The 24,196-nt window shown below is 36.1% G+C and overlaps 1 protein-coding gene across 3 annotated transcripts in view; it reads right to left on the bottom strand.

The window, feature by feature from the left end:
• Positions 1 to 2,984: 2,984 nt before the first annotated feature.
• The window catches only part of ADSS2 (adenylosuccinate synthase 2), a 36,850-nt gene continuing 15,638 nt past the window's right edge, over positions 2,985 to 24,196 (bottom strand). For 2 of the 3 annotated variants that reach the window (XM_053938275.1, XM_053938276.1), the window contains exons 3-13: positions 22,389 to 22,457; positions 21,599 to 21,649; positions 19,274 to 19,340; positions 16,141 to 16,248; positions 15,780 to 15,861; positions 13,942 to 14,068; positions 11,046 to 11,200; positions 10,490 to 10,614; positions 9,412 to 9,509; positions 4,606 to 4,755; positions 2,985 to 3,766 (exon numbers count right to left, since the gene is read on the bottom strand). In XM_053938275.1, the coding sequence (XP_053794250.1) occupies positions 3,714 to 3,766; positions 4,606 to 4,755; positions 9,412 to 9,509; positions 10,490 to 10,614; positions 11,046 to 11,200; positions 13,942 to 14,068; positions 15,780 to 15,861; positions 16,141 to 16,248; positions 19,274 to 19,340; positions 21,599 to 21,649; positions 22,389 to 22,457 (1,085 nt within the window). In that variant the 3' untranslated portion in view covers positions 2,985 to 3,713. Of the gene's footprint in view, positions 3,767 to 4,605; positions 4,756 to 6,016; positions 6,331 to 9,411; positions 9,510 to 10,489; positions 10,615 to 11,045; positions 11,201 to 13,941; positions 14,069 to 15,779; positions 15,862 to 16,140; positions 16,249 to 19,273; positions 19,341 to 21,598; positions 21,650 to 22,388; positions 22,458 to 24,196 lie in introns of those variants that run through there. The other variant, XM_053938277.1, reaches the window with a different exon arrangement.

Raw genomic sequence — 24,196 nt, 5'->3', positions numbered from 1 at the left:
TCTTTCCTTCCCAGCTATATTGCCCTTTACTTTTTCTAAACTAGTCACACCTTTGATTATGTTTAAGTAAGAGAGCTGGCTGTGATAGCAAAAGGAAACTATCATCTTTTATTAGAAAGCGGATTGCCAGCATGATGGTAGACAAAAGCACCATGGCATCAACATCACATCTGCCCCTTCATCTGAAGGTTTTGTCCATTAGTTGCATAACAAAACCCAGTTACATGTGGAACACAAATGGAAAGGTTAAGCAGCAGAAGTACCCCTCACTTTCCCTTAGTTAGTTAGTAAAGGAGGCTCACTAATATGCAGGGACATAAGGGCTATTAAATGCTGCGGTACAGCACAAGCCTGGGAGATTGAGCCTCGTAAATATTTCAGTGGCAGCAAGAACAGAGATCAAAATACCTTGTCTGTCATCAGCCTTGTCTGGTCTAACAGGTATGTGTGCCTCCTGTAAACATCCCATTAGCAGGAGGGGACACTTGGAGGAGAATCAATTTCAACTACCATCCTATGCTGCCATCCTCTCCCCTTGCATGGCAGAGACTGAAGAGCCTTCAGAGAGAGAGAGCACAGAGGAAGGGCCCGAGAAATAAGATGCTTGTCAAAGTATGAAGGTTTTTCTTTTTACCACAGCTTACTACTAGCCTGTGACAGACAACAAAAAGCCTTTTGCCAATGAGTGGGGCAATTCCTTTGAGAATTAGTTCAATTCCTTTCTTGACTAATAAAGTAGGGGGAAGGCAGATCACAGAATTTTATCTAGAGCTAAAAAACTACGTATGTCTTCAAAGCCATTTACCTTTGCCCCTGCTGGACACAGAGCTGAAGGTGAAGTATTAGGTTGCTGTTCTCTTCTTCCTTCTTGGTTCCACAGTTGAACGTGAAGTTTCAAAAAATCCCTGTAACTTAAAGTATTTGTTCCCACACACTCAGGTTGGTGATAATATCCCATCTATTTCCCCATCTGTACAAGTGAAATAAGGGGGAGAAAAAGTAGCACTGGAGGAGGGGGAAAATTGGTAGGGTATAACTGTTCTTTGACATAAGGAAAGTGTGCTTAGGCAAAACTAGCATGCAGGGACAACATAAAACACTTTACAGATACCAAGTTTAACCACCTGAAATTGAAAAATTCTTTGTTCCAGGTCATGGGAGTAAATATACAACAAGAGATCCTAGACCACACATATCCTGGACCAGTACTGGTAGGAGTATGTTCTCAACTTTCCAGGCCTGCCCTTGAATGGAAGAATCAAAGAAAAATCTCAGCTGAATTTAAGAAAGCAAAAGAATAGACATCACTATTGCATCCAAGGTAATTCTGTTTTGTTTCTTTCAAAATACTGCACAAATACTTTGTATCATTTTAGGCTACTGCTGTATTGCTCAGAAATACTGCATCTGGGAATATGAATTCCTCCACTGAAAAACAATGGTAGTTTGTACAGTGGGGTTACAACAATGGAAAAACTGAAACCTTGAACTTGAAAGTTTCTGCTTGGCGTAAGTGAAACACAGCTCCATAGATGTGTTTTATTTATTCACTGACTGTAGAAGGAAACATGCCCTCATTTATTTATTTATTCACTTTTTGAACCAGCTAGGCCCACAGTCTTTGGCTGGTAGTTTCACTGGCAGCACAAATCCCTTTGGTGCCTCCTACAGCTATAAGGGAACAAGAATACTTAGTAATTATTACCTATTGTTCACATTGCAACATCAATTCCCTCTACTGCCTAGAAAAAAGTAACTTTTTTTCTTTCTAAATAAACACTGGAATTTACGTTTCACACAGTTCAAGCCCTCCTTCTCTCCATCTGGGAACTAGGAAAATATTTTCAATTCAAGATGTTCTTTAGCTAGGGAGGGATGGTATGGTTCTCTCCTGGACTGCAAGGCTGACAGCAAAACTAAAGCTTCATCTTCCTCAGGGGAAAAAAAAAAAAAAAAAAAAAAAAAAAAAGATATTGCTTGCTTTTTAATGCTGATGAGAATGATCTTTACATGCAATGCTGATACAAAGGTTTCTCACTGTATTTGCCAATTTTCCAGCATTCTGTGGTATCCACCTCTTTCCTCACATTATGCAAGGAAAAGACCCCAGTAACTGCTCTGTCACATGCAAGCAATTCAATAGAAAATGCTCCTTAAAAATTAGTAGTTTTATCCTTTAACCCTCCTGTCTCTCCTCTCTCCTCTTATGATAAGCGATTTTATTTTGTGGCAATTTAAAATATAAAAATTGTGCTAACCACCTCAGCAGCAGCATAGTCCAACAAATTATTCCATTTCAGGTAACATGTGGTTATTCAAAACAAACAAAAAGGCCTCATATCTTTTATTTTGCATTAGAATTTTCTTATTCGCATTCATATATTCTAATATGCAGCCAAAATCTACTAAACTAAACCCAAAACTGTTGCTCCACCCTGATACAAACTTGGGTTTAGGAAAGAAAGTAAGTTGTATTTGAAGTGAAAAAGAAGCATGTGAACACCATAGCACAGTGTGTAAAAAAAGAGTAATTCTCAGTAATCTGGAAAGGGAAAATATAATTACTGGGTTGTTGCAAAAAGAAATCAGATTCTTTGGAACAGATAATAATGGTTATAAATTTAAATAGTTCTGGAACATTTCCACATTTCTCAACAATAATCCAAAATATGTCAGATGTCTTGAGGTGAACACTTGTTATTTACCCCACACCCAAAGGAAATATATGGAATATAGTAAATGTTATTTCTACACCATCTCCAACTTATAAATACAGAAGTGTCTGCACTTTGGCAATCCTCCAGAGAAGGATCTTCAATGGACTCTGAAGAAAGGAATTTAAAAGGGCATCAAAATGATAGAATTCTCACAAAATATAAATATAACCCCATTTAATTAGGAGAACAGTTTAAGATGCATGCCTTGGAAGTGGAGAAGCACAGAGTTTAAAATGCCAGGAAAAGAAAGAGTAACATCATAAAACATTTAACTCAAAATCAGACCAGTTCTTTAATAATTGCAAATGAACTTTTTACAATATCAGTTTTCTAACTTTCTGAGCACACTTCCTGGTAAACACTTGAGTATCCTCTGTGAGTTACAAAGAGTAAGTTTCCTGTGTTATACAGCTAAAAAAACCTGGACATTCGTAACAACTTGGCATCACATCTTCTTTTAAAAAAGAGATCACACAATAATTTAGACAGCATTTATAGCATTATAAAATCAGACTCCCCCTCTTTAATCACTCACAAGACCAGTCATTAAGAATACAACAGCTTTAGGAATACAAATAATGAGGATGTAAAACTATTTGTGCAAAACTGCATTATTTTCACTGTCTAAAATTTCAGGGAAGTAACACCGCCAAAAGCAGAGAGGACAACAAAGACGAACAGTCATGAAAGCAATGCTACCTTAGATTTTCAAACAGGAATTACATTATGAAGTAAATATTAGGTAAAGAAAAATAATCTGATGGCACCTTGAACAACAATGACAAGTGTCCTGGTAATTGCAGTTGAACAGGAATTGATACAGGTTCATGTTAAGAGTCTCTTTCAGGAGTAGCAATTGATCTGGGGGTATCAACTCTAGCATTTCTTCCCATGCAAAAATCTATCTTTCCAACATCTTTGCTTTGCGGGCTACTAATGCATTAAAGAATGAGCAGTCTTTTGAGGAGTGTGCTTTCTTCCATGCATCTGAAATCTTTAAAACAGCTGGATCATTGATTCCCTGGATTTCCCTACTCCAATCCATTTAACTGCGGGAGAGAAAAAGCAAACTTCTATTGTAAGTAATACAAAGCAAGAGTGGATTGTATCTTAAGATACAAACTCATCTTCTTAAGCACCACATTTTGAAGAAAAATACAGCATATACTATTCACACATTAAGAAATGGTAACTTTGTCTGTTGTTGTCAAAGAATACACTGACAACTTCAAAAAGCAAGTATTCTTGAAACTGCCATAATAAATTATTCACTTTTACAGATTATAAGATAAAAGGTAGTTAGAAACTATCAGAAAAGTAAAAATTTGCATCATCTCCTAACTCCCAGCTTTGGATGGAACCACACCTTTATTAGGATCACCTTTATTAGGCAGCATGCAGAAATATATCAGTTCAGGAATACATATATATATACTCTCATATATAATTCAATTCTCAATATATACTCTCATACATACTCATATATATTTATACATATATATACGTATATACTCTCATATATAATTCATCATACTAATTAATAACCCATAGTCCCACTGACTTTATGATAATAGCAAAACTAAACCCCGATTATAACCAGTCTAAAAGATACTTGAGCAAGTTATGAAACGAATAGTTCTTCTTAATTGAAGAAGAACTATAGTATAAGCCAGAGAAGGAATGCATATTGAAACTTCTGAAAATTTTGAGTTCAACAACTAAATAAAAAGTAGTAATACCGTAATCACCAGTGGCACCAGGTATATCACAATAAGCACAGTTAGAATCTAGTTTTCAGTATTTTGAGTGTTCATTAATACAAAATACCAAACAGGTTTCATGAAGCAGGAATAACCCAGGCAACAAGAAGAAAATCTTTTTTACTCACCAGGAACATCCAACTCCATTTCTATAAAACGAACGTAGTTTTGTGCATTTACAGGCAGCTCATCAAACGTCCTGGCATTTGATATGTCCGTAACCCACCCTGGGAGTGTCGCATACTGAACCTCTACTTTGTTTAAGACTTCGTGGTTGGCTGAGAAGCAAACAGAAACAAAAATTTTATGTCCATGGATACTGTATATTCTCTACTATGAAACACCAATGGTAAGGCTTTTATTCTTTCTTTACACAAAGAGGTTTGCTCATAAGGTAATACAAGTACTGCAGCCGCTAAAGTGTTGGGGGTTTTGTTAATATAAGCATAAGGGGGAAAAATCCAGTAATTATCAGGACTCAGACTTTAGGAATTCCAGTGCTCAGTCACATGCATATATTTTGCTGAAACCACAATCTTTTCTGTTCAGAAAACAACTTTTCAGGGAAATAATTCCCCAAAATGCTCTTTTTTTTCTGAACAAATACTGAGAACCAGATCCCTCTTCATAAGGAAATTGCGAAAGCAAAATTAAGAACCAGCTTGTATCAAGCAGCTAAAACACATTTTAAAATGGCGTAGGAGTGTACCTTTTAACCAAACACAGTCACAAGATGTAGTTAGGACTTAACAGACCCCTGATGCCCACAGACCCTTTGCCCCAAAACCCTGCAATGAATTTATCAACCAGTGTGGAGTCCCACAGGATGTATGAACAGTAACTGTTCCCACTACTTTTCAGAAGAGAAGCAATATTTTGTCCTTCATTTAGTAAGCTGCCACAATGTTGTCCTTTAACTATGAATCCTGTGATGATTTCTAGTATTGAAAAACATGCTAGGCATACTGTTCTGGTACTGAATCACTCCAGTAATTATCTGAACATTAAGTCTTGGAATGACACAGACAGCAAAACAAAGGGCTTAAGTCTGAAAATGATCAAAATATATTGATTTAAAAATGGGAGGAGTCAGGCATTCCTTCTTGCCTTCATGAAGAAGAGGGCATAGTAATTACTTTATGTAGGCTTTGTGTCTCAGTTTGAGTCACTCCTGCCAGGACAGCTAGTCAGCCTGGGAAAGGGTTTGAGGTGCAATAGGCACAGTAGAGGTGCAAATACAAAACCACATGCTAATCCCCTCCAGCATGTGTATAGCCAACAAACTCAAGCTCAGCACATTGAACAATTTGTTCTGATGCAGGCAACAGTTCAACAGCAGCAGTGCTGTAAGGACAGCCTTAATGGACTAGGCATTTTGAGAAAGGCTGAAAGAAGACTGCTCTGCTGTCCTTAAAGTCTGTAAGAGCAAAGAAATGTGCAAAGTTTTGGACCAAGGTGTTCCCAGGTTAAGGGAATCCTGAACCAATACTTGTGGCAATGAGAACACACAAGCACAATAAGGATGTTTGGTTGCAGTAGCCAAGGATAAGCACTTTATTGTCAGAAGTAACAACTGAGGTGTTGTCTGCTGTGCAGGTGATCTGTACAACAGAACAGACACACTCAAAGTGCACAACCACAAACTGATCTCCCGGCAGGCAGATGGTAGCTAGCATCCCTCTTTCTGAAGAGGTAAGTGAATGAACACCTCATCTTGGATGTCCACAGGTTTTTTTCTTTGAAATCTCTCTGATGAGGTTAGATGGAGACAGCTAAAAGCATTTGGTATTGAACGGTCTAATATTGACTACAATCTTCCATTATCCTGTATTAGTTCAGTTCCTTACTTCCCCCTAAGAGAGAAGAAAAAGAAGGGATGTATTGTTTGATATTTCAAGGGATTCTTTCATTTTGTCCCAGCAGGTGTGATAAAGATGTGTGGTAAAGACAAGCCACAAACTGAGCTCAGTGTAGTACCAGATCTAGTCACCATCTAGATCTCTCTCAGCTTTTCACTGAGGGGATTTATCTTTTAGGGTTTCCAGAATATTCCTTAACTCCTTAACTATATTACAGACAGAACAAATACAGCGATATCATAATTTGAAGAGTGATGTGATGCTAGTTCCAACTCAGAAAAAATATCTCAGATTTGGGACCTTGGAACCTTTATAAGAGAAAGATCCTCCAGCAATTTCCAGAAACTGAACATGAAAACAGTCATGTAGGTCAGACCAAAGGTGCATGCAGAATAGTGTGCCAGCTCTTTAACCTATAGCAAATGGCCAGGGGAAAAGTGCAAGGAAAAAAAAAAAAAACAAAACATCAAGCATGAAAGTAAAGGTTGTCCAAAGTAATCTCCCAATTTCCTAAGCAATTGTGTTTTCAAAGTCTCCTGAGCTAGAGCTTATGTCTCTCTGTGCTGAAATCAACTGATGTCTGAACTTGGACAGGAAGCATTAGAGAACTAGACAATAGCTTTCACATTCTTTTTAAACAGATTGGCTCAAAGCTAGCAGGAAGTTCTGTCTCCCATAAACTCCTATCACTGGCCAGCAAAAGACTACAGCCTCAATAACAACAACTGAAGCCAGCCATAAATTTACAAGACATTCTAGGATCCTGCTTAAGAGGCAATTATGAAATGCACACAGAAAGCTAAGCTAAAACAACCCCGAGTAGCATTTCTATGATTCTTTCATCTAGGTGCAAAAAGGAACAATATATGAAACATGGCACACTTTTCCTGAGATGGTGGGTACTGTGTGTGCCTCTAATTTAGAGAGTCATTTCACAAGAAGGGTAAATCATGAACATCTCCAAGAGAGTGGGAGGGTAAGAAGGGGAGAGAGAAAGAAAAAAGCTGCCAGTGAGAGCTTCCCAGACTAGTTTTCTTCTAAATTAAATTCAAATGTCAGTGGCACGTTTGAAAAAAAAAAATTGTACAAGCACACAGCATGCAGAAATGTAGACATCAGAAACAGTCTAATGGTCTGCAAAACACAGAGTGGGAATAAAGTTACCTTTTGTTTTTTATGCCAGGGGCAGGGGTAACCTGCAGCATGTGTGCTGAAAATACTGCCAAACGTTGAGGAGTATAGCAAAGAGAGGCACGGAACACAGAGGCACTGTGAGAGACAGCATCTTCCAGCTTACCGGGAGTTCAGCTCAAACTCCTTCCTGACACTTTAAGGAAGACAGCATGTCAACAGCTTCTACTAAAGTTCTACCAAAATTCTTAATTGTTCTTACAGTAAAGAAAAATACAGGCAAGTGAGCCACATTGTGCTGCTGTGACCAAAGGTCAGCTGTTACCTAGGGGTATACATGGAACAAAGTCTGCTCCCTCAAGAGTTGTAGCTAACAAGATTGTGGCCCTGAGACATACAATGAATGAAATAAAACCCCCACAAATTACTGACATCTTAGTACTGTACAACATGGCTACCTGCTTATGTCATCTTTAAGGATGGACTGCCAGAAAAGGTTTTCCTGGCTTGAGCACAAGGTCATACAATGGGCTACAGGAAAAGCATTTACTGAGTAGGTCTCAATTCAAACATGCAACCTCTCCATTATGTTCAAAGGCCATTTCAAGTAAATACAAATGTCCCCAGTGTTTTGATATGAGTATCAATCACGTAATATCTGAGTCTTAAAAAGGGAAAAGCATTCCCTGCTTTAATGCAAGACGAGTACTAATTTTCCTGAATCAAAGTAATTCAGCATGTATTGAGACTGGAACTGGCACTTTTGTTTGAAGATCCTGGACAGCAAATCAGTTAGAAAACTCCCACAAGAACATGGAGAAACAAAAGATTTTTTTAAATTCCTTATGAATTACTCTTAACAGATATGTACTATTTTCAAGGACTAGTGGCAGATCATCACTTATTCCTTTACACATAATTACATCTTTGTACTACATAAATCCTGCTGTGAGTTGTATCCAATTACTATAGTTCATCTCCTCACCCACAAGAAGTTCTCTGATGATGACGATATCACATGAAAAATTGTAACCTGTGACCAGCCTTTAATCCTCATGTACCAATTAGAATGAAAATGGGCATCTATGTGCACATTGTGAAAATCAAAAAACTCAATCTTTAGTACTGTTTTATGTTCTTCCTTTTTTTTCTGCAGTATGTCTAACTATCACAAACTGAACAAGACACATTATCTATAAAAACACTGGCTTGTCATACTTGAGTATTTTAACATGCAGGTATACTCTTCAAATAAAAATGACCAGTGGCCTCCTCAAGAACTACAGTTTCTATCACACTAAGCTGATATACCTTGGTTCACATATTAGAAAATAGTCTTGCTTTCACCTAAACTTTGTTTCTTGCCCCACCCCTTGTCCCTCTTTTACACTGTGCAGCTTTTGTAGGTTTTTGGCTGCTCTGTAAATCATTAAAGGGAAGTCAACTGTTAGAAATGTAACAGTTAAGGAAAGAAAGAACAGAAAGGAAGGAAAGGAAAGAAAAAAATGGCTTTTCAACATGACCATTTCTCTTATGGTGTTCACTGCATAAATGAAGACTTGGCCTGCTAAAAATGGGCATCAATACAGTAGCGGGAACAAGATAATAGAGTTTAGAGTATGAAACAAGCTTCCAATTTAGCTTGAAGGTGATGCAGGCTGTATAAAATAAAAAGGACAAGTAGTAGCAACAGTTATGTTTTACAAGCTTTATACAGATCTTTGAATCTTTCTAGTAGACAAAATCCAGTATTTGGTACAGGTACCTTTAGGGTGCCGGTACTGGTAAGGTAAAAGATATGTCTGGTGCATCTGGAAGACATTAATGGCTTGATGCTGAAGTAAAATATTGCTCTTGTAAGTCTTATAAGTAGACGTCAAATGCATTTAAAAGTACCACATTACATTTCACCAAAATCTAAAATTTTTAAATAAGCAGTCTTACCAGGAAAATGAGGTATGATTTCACCATCTAGTTTGTATGCAACACCAACTTTGATTTCTGGAAATACATCCAAGATATCCAATTTGGTAAGTGCCAATCTATAAAGAAACATTACTCTGGTTAAACAAGTTCAATTCTTGAATGTTATCACATTGTTAAAAAAACCCCAAAACAACAAAGAATCAAACAAAATCGATTCCTGCAACTAATTTTATTTCTTTAGAAAAATATCTCAAATGGCACTAGTCTGTTACTGGTCTGACTTAAAAAAAAACACCCCAAACCAAAAAAACAAACAACCACTGAAACAAGACAACAGCAACAAAAAAGGGTTAAACACAGTTTTTGTTGCATCCTTTGATCTAGTACTACATGAAAATGCCCAAAACATCAAACAACAAGTATTGTCCAATTGAATGAATTTGTCTATGGCTTTAAGTGTTATAATTTTACATGATGAGGGTGCTGCCAAGATCCCTAACCATTTAAGGTATAACCATTTAAGATAATCATTTCATTGCATGATGCCTGTTGGTGTTTGTTCCGGTCCTCTGCCAGATGTTCCTGTCCTACAGTTAAGGCAGAAAAATAATCAAACACTGGCTCTACAAATACCTGGCTGCATCTTATTTAAAACAAAACCCAAAAAGAACAAGAAAAACAGAAGTATTTAAATAAAATATGTATTTACACTATTTGATCTGCTAGAAAATTTATACCAGTTTGTTTCAGGCACCTACCTTTCATTTTGATTAACATCCCAAAGACATACATATTTTTAATACTTACTAATGATTAGAGATACTGATGGGTTCCCATCTATTTTATTTTGAAGACAAACAACAGAAATCTCCATAAAGAAAGGAGAGAAAAATCTACATGTACGAAAATATTAAATGTAAAAATATTTAAGGAAAGGAAAAATAAGGAACACCTAATTTACCAAAATATCAAAACAATCAACAGATCAGTATTAACAGTGCAAATGTTACTAACTTGTATATGTACAATTTACAGTAATCTACAGCATTTCATGATTTTCTGTCAAGTTGACAGCAAAGCTCAGCAAACAACTCACGCAGTAAATCCATTAATCATATAGACATATCGGAGTGAGACAAGGTCCAGCCAGCCACATCTTCTCTTCCTACCAGTGGTAACACCAAATTCTTTGCCTCTCTGTTGCAGCAATTCTCCAATTTCCTAACAAAGAGTAAGACAGTGTGGGTTTCTTTGATTTGCAATACATGATGCAGGTGTTCACTTAACATTTTACAATATATTGTAAATTACCTTTAAAGTCCTTCCCCCAGTTTTTCACAATGCTGTCCATTAGGATGAAGACAGCAATACAAAATGTTCTTTCTAATTCAAGAGAACGACTTTTAGGCAAACTTTGCAAAATTTGTTCCTGCTCTAACCTTCTATTCCAGAGAAATGTGTAAGAAATTTGCAATCATGTTTGGCAGTCCTGTAAGGTCAGTCTAGAATCAGAAGATTGAGACATCCAAACACATTGTCACTTACATACTTGCACTTAACCATTGTTAACACTGACTTAATAAAATTCAGATAAGACACACCAAGTTATTTTATTTCACCCAGCAGGTCACACCTGAGGCTGTAATACTCACGTTATCCTGTTCTGTAGGAAAGGCACCAATTCCAACTCTGGTTGTGTAGGCTTTCACAACCCCGTACACTTCCCCGACGTTCTGCGGTGGCATGCCCAGACCTGTGCACACACCTCCAACTGTGCAGTTTGATGAAGTCACAAAAGGATATGTGCCTGTTAAAAATCAAAACATTTGGTTTAGAAAATTATTAAAACACTGGGTTTAAACTGTTTTTAGAAAAAACTCTAACCTGGTGAAAAATACTACTTGCACTGCACTTACCTAGATCTTGCAACACTCAAAACCAAAACACACAATAAATGTATTTTAGAGTCAAGAACACATTCAGTGAGCTCTTAACTTTGTATGTACATTGTCTAATCCACCTTCATTAGAAAAGGTAGAAATTTTACTACTTACTTCAACTGGTAAAAATGGACTACGTAACAATTCAGGTAAAAAAACTGGAGTAAGACACCACAAAAACATACCTTTCTTTCTTTCATTAAATATACTCACTTATTGAACAATACAAAAATTTGAAGGGAGACTCTTAAGAAAACAGTATTAAAAGTTAAGAGAATAGAGGTTTACTACTTTTAATTTTTGGAGGAAAAATAAAATACAAACTCTACAAACTGATCAGCACATTATAAGGATAAGAAATTGCAATGAAAAGCAGAATTCTGGAAAGAACAACTTTGTTTACATAATCAAATGAAAAAAGATCATTTAAAAAAGAAGATTCCTTGAATACAGTCTAGTAGTACAAGTCTGTCTCTAGTTAAATACTCAGCTGTCATTTAAAATGCAGCCTGGACTGCAAACAAAAGAGTTAAACATCTCAAAATCCTTAGGTTTATACCTTTTTTTCATTAAGTAGTGGCAAATGAAACTGAGCATGCCAGTCCTCAGCTGAATTGTGAACAAATACTTCAGCCTCACTGTAACTGCACATAAGCAAGATACTTGTACCTGTTGTGTCAGACCTTTTTTGTATGTCTTTTGGTAAGAGAGGAACTAAAAGCAATACATCTTTCAGCAATATAGACATCTTTACAAAGTCAAAAATCCTTCAGAGACTGATCAGTGAGGTTTCACAGATTAGCTTCAGGTATCCCATATCACTCCAGAGAAAGACCCAGGCTTACAGGTGATACATAACAGCAGTTTGCAAGCATTAATTAGTTTTTAATCTTAGAACACAGTAGTAAAACTTTTCTTAGTAATGACAGGTGAATATAGCTAGTGGATGTCAAAAACAGATTCAATGAACAATTCTTACTCACTTTCACCTCCTAGTCTGTTATATTTTCATTGTTTGTCATTACTCTGTGCTTAAAAAGACAGAAGACCATACCTGCCCCCCCATTCCCACACAAATGTGAGCTTCATTATAAGCTCCAGAAAAGTGGGATGGACAGCAAGCCTGGGGATTTACTATCCTCACAGCCAATAGACACACATTCACAAAACTCGCTTTAATATTAAGACTTCTATGCAACAAAGCACAGACAACAGTCTCATTCAGAATGCTTAATATCCAAACTGGCAACGCCAAACCTTTGGACTAGGGCTTGTCTACTGTTAACACAAGTGTCCAGTCCACTGATGGTATCTACCTATGGAGAGCAGATTTTCTTGTGTGTTTGGGCTCTGTTTGCCTCACAGCAGAGGCAGGAAAAAGTCAAACTAATCTGAACAACTCTGTATGTATTATAGACATACCTGATGTGTTTCAGACTGCCTGCACCTTCTATTTACATGAAATCCAAAATACTCACCATTTACAAGAAAAGAACTCCCCTTGATAGACTTTTTTTGCAAATATCTCCATTTTGCATCGAAGATTTCCCTGTGACAAGCATATCTGAATACTTCTTTCCTCTTTATTTTTTTGTCTTGTTAAAAAACTATGTGTCTTCTAATATTCAGATTATCATGAGAAAGTTTGGTGCTTATACTTACAGTGACTAATCTAAGACATATCTTACTCTTAAAAGAAGAGGCTTAAGAGGCTTTCAGACTGAGTATGTTTGAAAATGCCCAGTACCAGAACTCATATTGGTTGAAAGCTGAGTGCATGCCAGTTTCATAAATGTTTGACAGCAGTCTTTACAGGCTTCAATTTCAGGTGTTAGCATCTTCCTAACAATAAAAATTACACCATTACAAGGCCAGTGAGACTGAAGAAAAATGCAACAAAATGCAGGAGCCAATCACATAGGCTGCTTATGCTTAGACAGAGGTGGCAGGTCATCTGCCGTTACAAAGTAATAACCAAACATAATCATCCCATTAAAAAGAAGCTGCTTCTACTACCTAGAATCGTCTAATTTATTAGCAAACTTAGAGTGTTTTAAGAAAAACTACATAATTTTGAATATCAAATAGATTGGGATAATCTTTTCAGTCTTGCCTCATTAGCCATCCAGATTACCAACACCTTTCCCAGCAATTTGAAACAACGGAAAACTAAGTATTATATAAAGACTTTTTAAAAAAGGCAAGCTGATTTTTCAAAAGTCAAGAAGTATCTTGCATATATGCTTTTCCTCTCAAAGCTCTCCATTTTTATTCTCGAGTGATTTCCACAGATGTAAAAAATTGTGAGTGATTTCATTTAAAATTTAGAGATGCTGAAAGAGTACCTACACTCTAAGAGGAGCCACTTGATCTTTACTGTCATTCAAATTATTACTCTTGGGAGAGTCTACAGCTTTTTGAAATAATTTAATTAACACACACGCTCACCCACCCCTGTATTATTTGCTAGTCATATAGAGTGCTGTTCTTCCAGAACGAAAACCACTTCTGCCATGAGAACAGCTTATCACAGGAGAGTTTATACTTAATGCTCCTTTTTCACAATGCAAGTGTATATCAATATGTGTCTCAAAGAGACCATACCTACCAAAATCTATGTCCAGCAGTGCTGCATTTGCACCTTCAACTAAGATCTTCTTTGGTGGTCCATGTAAAGCCTCATACATGAAATAAACACCATCCCTTACCATTGGTTTTACTTTTTCCATGTAGCCCTGAATAACACAAAAGACTATTGTATAGTATAATTTCATTATGATAAAAGGCAGCCACAGCAGAATTGCTATTGTTCCCTCATAGTAATGCTCATATTCCTTTCAGAGAGGAAAAGCAAAGAAACGTTAAATATGTCGTAATATGAAAAAAGGGAGGAAGAATGTGAAACTCAGATTTACACAACAGGTAAGTACACTCTTCCTAGAAGGAAAGAAAAAAGGGGCAAGGATGAGAAGGAAAGAAAAATCCAAACTTCTTGAATGCTTTAGAAATATTCAAGCATGAATATTATCACTATACTGTATTTGATCTTTCATTTCCAAGTGTTCAAGATGTCTCCCCCAAAACCAGCATGTAGGGAGTTCCACTTCTGGCCATCTGAAGCTAACAAATGCACACAATTGTGAGCTATAATTTTTAAGTAAAAGTGAAGTTATTTATTGGAATTCAGCATCAAATGCCTGAATGCCACTGAGTAGCTGGATGCAAGAAGCCAATCATGTTCAGATTATCACTTGATACACAGTCTTTCTCCATGAGAACATATGGAAGTTCTCATTTTAACAATTTACTCCACGTAAAATGCAACATTTTGTCTTTCAGAATGGAATCCAGTGCAGTAGCATAAGACAAGTAATTTTCCTCAAGCTACAAATATGTGTTGTGTTTCTACCTTAACAAGGAGTTTCAGATATTCTGTAATCCTGAATTGCATTAAGTAAACTATAAAGCATTATGAAGCAATCAACTGTAACTGGTTTCTAGACCTACAAATTAATACAAATACAACAACACAACATTTGCAACAGGCCTTATTTAAAGTAAAACAAATAGAAGTGCTAAGAACTCCCATATATTCTACTCTAGAGCTGTAAAAATTAAAGGCAGAGGAAGGATTATTTCTTTGGCCTGATTTTGTTAAAGAATTATCATGTAATTGTGTGTGCCCTCCCTGTTCCCCACACACCTCAGTGGTTTTAAACAATGTCACATTTGGTTGACATTTTAAGGGTTAAAAAAAATCTCATACAGGTAAGTTTCTATAAAATAGCATGAATAAAAAGGTTTGGTAGAACAGTAAGACACCTCACAAGATTTTCAAATAACTTGGAGGCTGTGCAAATAAAACCTAATACCAATGAGGAAACTCTCAACTGTCCCAGCCTCAGGGAAAACATCAAATCAGAATCCATAATTAACCACAAGACTAGTTTGCTGGCAATCATCCTTCATTAGTTCCTGCTATCAATTTCCAATTTCGCTGCTATCAATTTCCATTTTTCCATGTTGCTAGATAGTTTTTTTTAAGGCTTATTACTTAGAAAAACTATTTATTTTGGTTCTTAACTTTTTGAGACAAGGACTTAACATTCTGCTTTACAATGAAACATACTCCCCCCAACTACAATCCTGGTTTTTCTCCTAGACTGTATGTTTGAGCAAATAGAAGTCAAGAAGAAATTGTTCCATACAAGCCTTTTTCTTAAAATTCACAGCATCTCTCTTGAAAGTAAGTTTTGAAATGTTGCATAAGACTGGGCCAAGAGTGTCCTTAAGGACAGCAGCAGATCTTGCAACACTAATACATATGGTTTCCCATGATACAGTCTAACTCCTCACACAAGCACAAGCATCAGTCACACCAAAGGATTTGCATATCAGTAACTGCACACTGTGATTATATCATCAAAGAGACAGAAGCAGGCTTACCTTCAGCTTTTCCAATTCCCCTTCAATATCTATTTTTAAGGTAGGATATATTGCTTTGTACTGATTGGCTAACACTTTGAACCTGAAAGGCAAAAATGCTTGACTGAGGTTTCTGTTTGTTTTCCTCCCACCAATCCTCGATTTTTATGGGTTAAATATCTGCAGTTATTTGGTAATTAAACCATTTCAAACAATGAATTATGATAACAATCATGATTGTATAATTTAATAAAATTATATATAATTTTTTATTTTAAAATAATGTTTAATTAAGAAAATTAACAGGAACCAAATGTAATTGCTTACACAGGGTACTATCCAGAAACTGAAAACTATGCTTAAAACTGTGTACAGTAATTACCTCTCAGAAAAGTCATCAAAATCAGAAACAAGATCGCACATTCTGAGTCCACTTCGAGCTGCCTTTGAAGAATATACTGGACCAATTCCTTTTTTGGTAGTTCCCAGACTTTGAAAAGATAATAATGAAGAGTTATTGATATAACGGTGTTTTTTCTTTAAAGCTATTTCATCCTCAGCATAAAATGAAATACTGTTAATTGTGAGCATTTAACCTTGTTTCAAGCATTTAAAACAAAACATATTTTTAGGATGCAATCTAGTGTCAGAATATCTCTGTTTATACAAGCAAATATGTTAATCTTCTACATACTTCTGTTTTTAAACCAATGATTTTTTGTACTTTAGTGAATGTTTACATATTTATTTGTACACAATTCTAAACTTTTATACTTAAGGAACCAAATGTCAAGGAAACATCCTTCAGTATTATGAACCAAAACTAAATAAACATCTTCCTAAAACACTGTCCCGAAGACCTAAAGAAAGTCCTCCATAAAGTAACAGCACAAGGAGTATGGATTTTATGTTTGTGTATAAGAAATATTCCATTTCATTCTAAATACCTCAGTTGGAGCCAGGAAAACAGAAAACACTGCCAAACATCCAAAAGAGATTCTCAAAATGCTCTACATTAAGAGTTCAGGCATGGATTTTCCACTGTAGCTGATTCTGAAAAACTGAGTTCTTTTTCTTACCCTTACCTCCCACTCTTAAGCCTTTTCCAGCTTAAGTCTTGATGATATAAAACTTGTTTGCACCTACTTTACTGTGAGAGAAGTACAGCTACTTCAGAGAATGTTTTCTGCCACAGTCATGCTAAGTAGCTATCAAAATGGAGCCAAACTGTACTCATCACAGGTAGATTATCAAATATCTTCTCCATCATGCTCAATACTTTAAGTAATTTTTTAAGGAGAAGTGAACTGGTCTGCAGTATTTTCAAAAGCGTGCTACATGTTGCTAAGCTTAATTGTACACTTAGTTTTAACTGGCTTGGGTTCCCCACCCCCACTTCAATCAGACACAGGCTCTTCTTCAGTTATAAATTCTGCATATGCAGAGTGTCCCATAGTTCTTCAAACTGCCTTGAAGGTACCATACCATAACTCAATTCAAGAGGGTCTCCAGGTAAAGTAGGAAGCACAGGTCATACCCAAACTTATATTATCGAGTATCACTTGATATGTGAATGAACAGAAATACAGTTCATAGTGAGTCCTTAGCAGCTTGGATTAGATTCAAAAATTCACTGGGAAAAAAAAATCTGAATTCTTCCAATTAGACTCAATACCAAGTAATCTCAGGGAGTTATGTCTACCTCCAGTCCAAAAAAAAAAAAAAAAAAAAAAAGACATTATAATGAACTTTGCAACACACTGTATCCTTTAACCAGACCAGGACATTGTGGCTTGAACAACGGACTCTAGCCTCCACCCGAGTTCATACTCTCAACAGACAGAAGGGTTGGTTTCTATTTATTCCATAAAGGAAGGGTTGGTTTCCATTTATTTTGTTTCATTAAGACATACCAATCAATAAAAAAGTTGTAAGAAGACTGTACTTACAGAAGGTAAAAGAACTGTATAAGCAGAATATAGTGTATTAGATTAGCTTTTCTATAACCTTTCTGCAAGGGAAGCTACATGATGAGTCTTACTGGTGGTGGTTTTTGAGCTACACTTGACCAGGCAAAAGCATTCAGTTAAAAGAAATAATAAACTTACCATTTAGAATGGTAATCCTAATGGTAATAGTTCAAAGTCTTAGGCACAAAAAGATTTTAACACCAACTATGTCATGTAGTCAAATCTACAGTAACACATGCTAGCAGAATGTTTCAGTTCCTTGCCCCCAATAAACAAGAGACCATCTTTTGATAATCCATGATAGCCTGTTCTTAGCCACCCTCTAGTACTACTCTCCTCTCTACAGTTCTTCAGCCTTAAAATTTAGGAGGAAATAGGATCATTTTAACAAGCTTGAAAACCATGTTGTAGAATATCAAGAATTCCACAGAAAGAAGAAATATGGCATTTTTAAGAGTGACTTTACTTTTTTTTGTTTTGAGCGTAACTTTTTCCCTGAGTTTTTTTTTTTCCTAAGCAAATTAATTGGGCATTCCCTAACAATCTTTAATACTAACCAATAGAGTGGTGGCTTCTCTCAAGTAACTGATTTGACTGACGGTGTTTTTAACTGCAATATTGTCATATGGCAATTTTAGTTTGCACTCCATAAATATTCAAGAATAGCTGATACACACTGGTAATAACTGAAAAGGGCTCATTAAAATAAGAATATTCTTCCATATCTACCTATATGTTCTTTTTGCTTTTTAAATCCTAAACCAGCAGATAACAAGGGAGCTGGTACAGTGCAGACAAGTGTGAAAATGACTCCCTGTAAAAATCGCTGACAAATCATCACTTGATGCCAACCTGTGTGAAGCACGATACACCCAAATCAGACACTCTCTTAAAGCTTATTATCATGGATGAAACATTTTTCAGATAAGTATGTCTGAATTACTTCTCATGCATATAATCTCTCTTTTTGGAAGTTCTTCTAAGTTTACTGTTATCTGAGAAGTCTACAGCACTACACTGCTTCCCACTGTAGATAGGTCACTTAATTCTGCCAGCTTCTTCCCATCCCCAAGTACTAGTGAGCTACTTGGAAAGCACAAGTTAAAAACATAGCAAGATAACTTCTAAAAGTTTTGAAAGCTTCAGAAAGTCAGTAGCATTCTGTAGAAGACAATGTGAACATCTACATGCACCTCTGACTTTCAGTTATTTGGAGATGCCAAAGGGGTCCTTCATTATTCATAAAGAGAAATATATTCTTACAGAAACAAATACCTCCAGTAAACAATTAAAACACTAGGAAGCAGAAACTAGTGAATTACCAACTAGAAACCTTTTCTTAAGGCAAAATATAAAGACAGAGCCCTTTAATTAAGCTTATAATCTTAATGGAAGATAAAGTGTAAGAAATAGTCCCTCACAGTCCACATTCAAGAGTCACATGGATAATTTTTTTAACCCACTGACAAAGCAAAACAGAGATTCAGTGTATTAAGTCCTGTTTGTACTAAGTCATCCCATGTCTGACAAAATAAAACCACCTACTTCTTTCCTGCTTGTTCTTGCCTCTGTTGTTCTTGGATGCCATCAGCAGCTTGGTGGAAATCAAACACTGAGAAAATAAAATAAGTTGAAAATTTGTGTGAAACAAATTATTACATCAGTAATGATTTCTTCAGACCAACTCTAGGCCTGTTAACCCATGTGGAAAATAAATATACACACTGAAGAAAGGCAAATAAAATTACAGGAGTTTTTTCTTCTCTTTTACATTTTTTCACAGGGAAGAGTACTAAGGTTTTTCAGAGACTTTTAAAAAAGTGTTTCTTTCGTAGAATATTTGCAGAGTGAATATACACATCCCACAGAATAACTAAGCCGTTTTGGTTTTGTAGTGGCCCCAAAGAGTTTATGGATAAATGAAGAAAAAATGCAGTTTAAAAAAATCCTATATAGCAAATAGGATATAGCAAAAAAAAAGTTCACACTGCTAAAATTTAGGAGAGATCTGAAAGTTAACATTCTCACCCATTCTATGGATTTCTTAAACAAACAATTTTATTTTTATGTTTTAGGCAACATCAATTAAAACTATTTGAAAATAGAAAAGCTCCCACCAATGCCTGTTATGTAAACAGAAGTGAACTTCCTAAGCCCTGATTTTGTTTTTATGCATTATATTGTTATTAATGATAAAGATAATGCAAAGTTTCCCTTGTAGCAATACTTAGTCTACCATAAAAGAAACAAAAACCAAAACAGAACAACAACAAAACTCAAAAGATACACACACATCCATCCGTCCGTCCCCCCCGCCAAATCTTACACCACTCATGTCAAATACAAAGATAAGTGGGCTGGTGCACAGCTTATAGGCTAACAGAATTAATTTAACTGGTTTTCTTAACTATCTACACATTGCACAGGAAAGACCCATTTAGTAAGTTTGCTAATCTCTCCAGAACAAGAGTGGTTTTCCTGTTTGCCTTACCAGTTTGGCTTTGTGTTTATTTCCATGCATTCCTGTACTTTAAAGAATTATATTATGGCCAGCAGTGTGAACCTACCTTTGGCTGATCTTTTGTTACAGACTAATCATTCATAGATCAATACCCATTTTAGAGAAGACATTTTTATCATGATAACAGACTTTCAAATTGTCATCAAAACTTTCTAAATAGAGGCATTATGAAAGCTCATTTCTGTGAAGAGGTTGAATGATTATGAGCAACAGTCAGCACCTGGTCCTTTTTACTCAAAATCTGTTTAATTATGAAAAGTTCACAGCACTGCCACTGCAATATAATCACCACAGAACAGGTTCTCTAGTAATCAAGCAATTACCAAATAATTCACCTACAGTGATTCTACTATCAGAAAAGATACTGATAACTTAGAAAAAATTATCCTATTTCAAACTCATTAGTTACTCCAAAGAAAAAACATATTTACTCTGAAATAACTGTCAGTAAGTTCACTCACTAAGCTATTCCAGATTGGTGTAAAAAACAGAACAAAGCAAAACCCAAGAAAGCGAAACCAAAAGCAAAACTGTTTTTCCCCGATGTTACAAGCTTTTACCATATAAAGTCCTAAACAGTTTGCATCTTCAGAAAATGACTACCACAGGCAGCAATAATGTTATAATACCTAAAGATGAATCTATCTAATCTAAAGGATGAATTTATGTTGTAAAGATGTAGCAGAGGTGGTACAGGAAGAGTTTCTAAAGCTCTGTGTTGGTGGATTGGACTCAATACTATTTTACTTCAGGCTTTGAGCTACAGTGCTGTCTCAAGCATAGGCTGGATTCAGTGCTTCATTGATGAGCACCTTGCATGGAGGGCAGCCATTCTCTTCATCCCTACAGAATCCTGCCCATAAAATCTCCTTTAGGAAGCATGTGGCAATTTCCTTGGTAGGGAGATCATTAGTTTCAAGTCACACCCGGTCACCTGATTTCCCAGCAGAATTGTTACTGTGAGCAGCACCACTTTTACACCAAAAGGGGAATGAATCCTTAGTCAAGTCACTTCTGAATGCTTTCTGACTGCTCCGTGCTTCTAATCTGACTTAGAAAGTGAAGCTGCTTTCCTGCCTAAGTGATGCTTATGGAATAGGATTTTTTTTTTTTTTAATCCCTAGAACATAAACCTGGGGGGGTTCTGAGTGATTTTTTTTTTCCTAGGACCTTCAATAAATCAATCAACCCAGGGAGACCTAATCCAAAGAAAAGTACCTATATAAAGAGACAGCTAAAAATTATCACACTTTTACTGCCAGAGAAAGTCCATAAAAAGCAAAAATTAACAAAATAAAAAAAAAAAAAACCAAACCAAACACCACAAAAAAAAAAAAATAGGAACTTACCAATATGAGCCCTGTCAGAAATTATTAGTCTCTTTTCCCAGCCTTCCAGTCCTTTAAAGGCAAAATGAAATAGCTTAAATTATGTTTTGTATAGCATTTTTGTCTTCTGATGTATAAAGTATAAATACTTTTCATGCTTAGTCTTCAGTCAATCTATTTTAAGACTAAGCAATCACATTACAGAGAAAAAAAAAAGTAATTTCAGTAATTAAAACTTGGCATCAACCTATAAAGCTGAGAAAATCAGACTTATTCTGAAGAAGAATTCAAGCTACTAGCTCCTCAATTTTAGCAAACCATTAGTAGCTCTTTTGGTTATGAATAATCTAGACCATTGATTTTCCCCAGTTCTAGCAGCCTGCTGCCAAGCATGGCTATAGACATACCATGAAGTATCCAAAAACTGAGTTCTGAATCAAGAAGTGATTACCATAGCAACTGTTTGCATTAACATGGTCATCAAAGTATACGCCAATATTCTAAGAGGTAAAATGACTTTGAACAGGTTAACACACTTTTAAAAAGCCACTTCGCTTCTTAAATTCATTTTTTTAAGCAAAGAAAAATGTCTGCTGACAATTCTGATTCAGATTATATACTGAAACTGTACAGAGATTCCTTTTATCTGCCTTCCCACAAGAGCTCTGGCACTTATAGCAAGTGCCTTTTCCTGTCAGAAAGCAAGAGAAAAAAGGAGCTGTGGAAAAATACATTGTATGTAACCTCTACAGAGGCATCCTCCATCTAAATCATTTGAGGAGTGTGCAACAAACTCTTTTAAAATTCTCACCTTTTCCTTTCTTTAAGTTTTTTTCAGCTTCTTCAAAGAGTCCTGGCAAATGAATTACAACACCATTTCCTGAAGAAAATCATCATACAAAATTTAATTAATTATGTTGAGCATGGGAAAAAATATTTCAAACAGTTCCAAGATACTTCATATATTGAAGAGTATTTTGTCTTTGAGGAGCGCATAGTATTTTGTTTAAGCTCTTTAACTTACTGCAATTTCGAGTCTTAGGAATTTGTATAAGCCAGATTTGCTCCTAAAGTATGCATTTCTACCTATATGCATTGCATCTCCCTTATAAATACAACAAACTTTCAATTTAGACCAGTACAAACAGTAACAGAATCGTAGAATGGTCTGAAATCCTACTTCCTCTTCCTCTTATCTAAAATTAACTTCCCTCTTTGCACTTCATTTAATAAGCCTATTGTTTTCTAAAAACTTGGCACATTTCTATCACCATTATAAACAATAGCATCCTTGCAGGCACTATTTTGCTGTAAACAGACACAGAATATTCTGTACATAGAGGTGGGACTGTTAAGAGACTAGCAAAAACAACAGAGGAAAAAGCCCTATCAAAAGCAAGCTCGCCTTCCTACAGCTATTACATTGCTCAGTAGAAGACTACTAGTTCATACAATTCACCAGCATCACTGAGTGCCTAGGAAGGAGCATTCTCACAGCAAAAATGAACCATCTTAAGGCCATACCAAACTCAGTAGATTCAAAGCTACCAGTAGAACATCTACCTGAAGAAGGGATCTGCCATCCAAAACTGTTTGCATATCACCTAATTTCACACCGATAAAAGCATTCTAAACATCAAAACACAAAGTATTTTAAGACTTCTTCACAATTACCTTCATGATGCAGTCCTAAAAATAGGAATACTCTATTATAATAGTCCAATCACTTTGCCCTTATCTTTTTTTTTTTTTTTTTAATATATATATGTTCTTTCAGGAGACTACTAAGCCTTTTTTTTTTCCCTGAAAGAGATTTTATACATAAGGCATACCTAAAAGAATCTAGAAAAAACTTCAGAACAGGCAAGACCAAAAGGCAGAAGATACAGGCAAGAGGGTTTGTAAAAAGTTCTCTCCCAACTATTTTATTGTTAAAGCATGGGGGCTTTCTTATTCAACTAAGTCCACCAAAGAACACAAGGCAAATGGGCATAATTTTTTTACTGTTTTCAAGCAATACTCTTAAGACACATAGTACAGTAACATCAAAAGAGAATAGAAGTAGTATCATCTGCCTCAGCCCTCAAAACTAGGAACAGTTAACATCCCAAACTTCCCATCATGAACAGGTATCTATTTTCATGCCCACTAGCTCCATTTCTGTAGAACTATTAGGCAGGACAAGTTGATCCATAACTATCCATTATCAAGTCACAATGTAACAGCTGAAAAGAGGCAATTAACCACCAAATCCCATCAAGTACAGATTTACTGCTGACAGAGTATACAGTCACTACCAGCTGGACTGTTTATGAATCAAGTAACTTGTGACAGAGGCTCTTCAGCTGCTCTTTAGCAACTGTCAATGACCACTTGCTCTTGGCATATATACCCAAGTGAAAGGAAAGACTGCAGGCTCAAAGCAATGACATGCAGGAAGAAGTGACAGGAAGAGCATGGCAACAGAATCCTGACTTGGAGAAGTACACTGTGTAAGGGACAGGAGCTCTGGGTATCAAAGTAGCAATATGGAAGCGCTGCTAAGTCATAGTCTTTAGTGACCCAGAGACCCAACCTGTTTGGTGAAACAGCACTGAAGCACAAACATAGTCATAATGG

This window comes from Vidua chalybeata, chromosome 3 (assembly GCF_026979565.1).
Source record: "Vidua chalybeata isolate OUT-0048 chromosome 3, bVidCha1 merged haplotype, whole genome shotgun sequence".
Taxonomy (NCBI): domain Eukaryota; kingdom Metazoa; phylum Chordata; class Aves; order Passeriformes; family Viduidae; genus Vidua; species Vidua chalybeata.
This window is presented reverse-complemented; position numbering and strand designations above follow the sequence as displayed.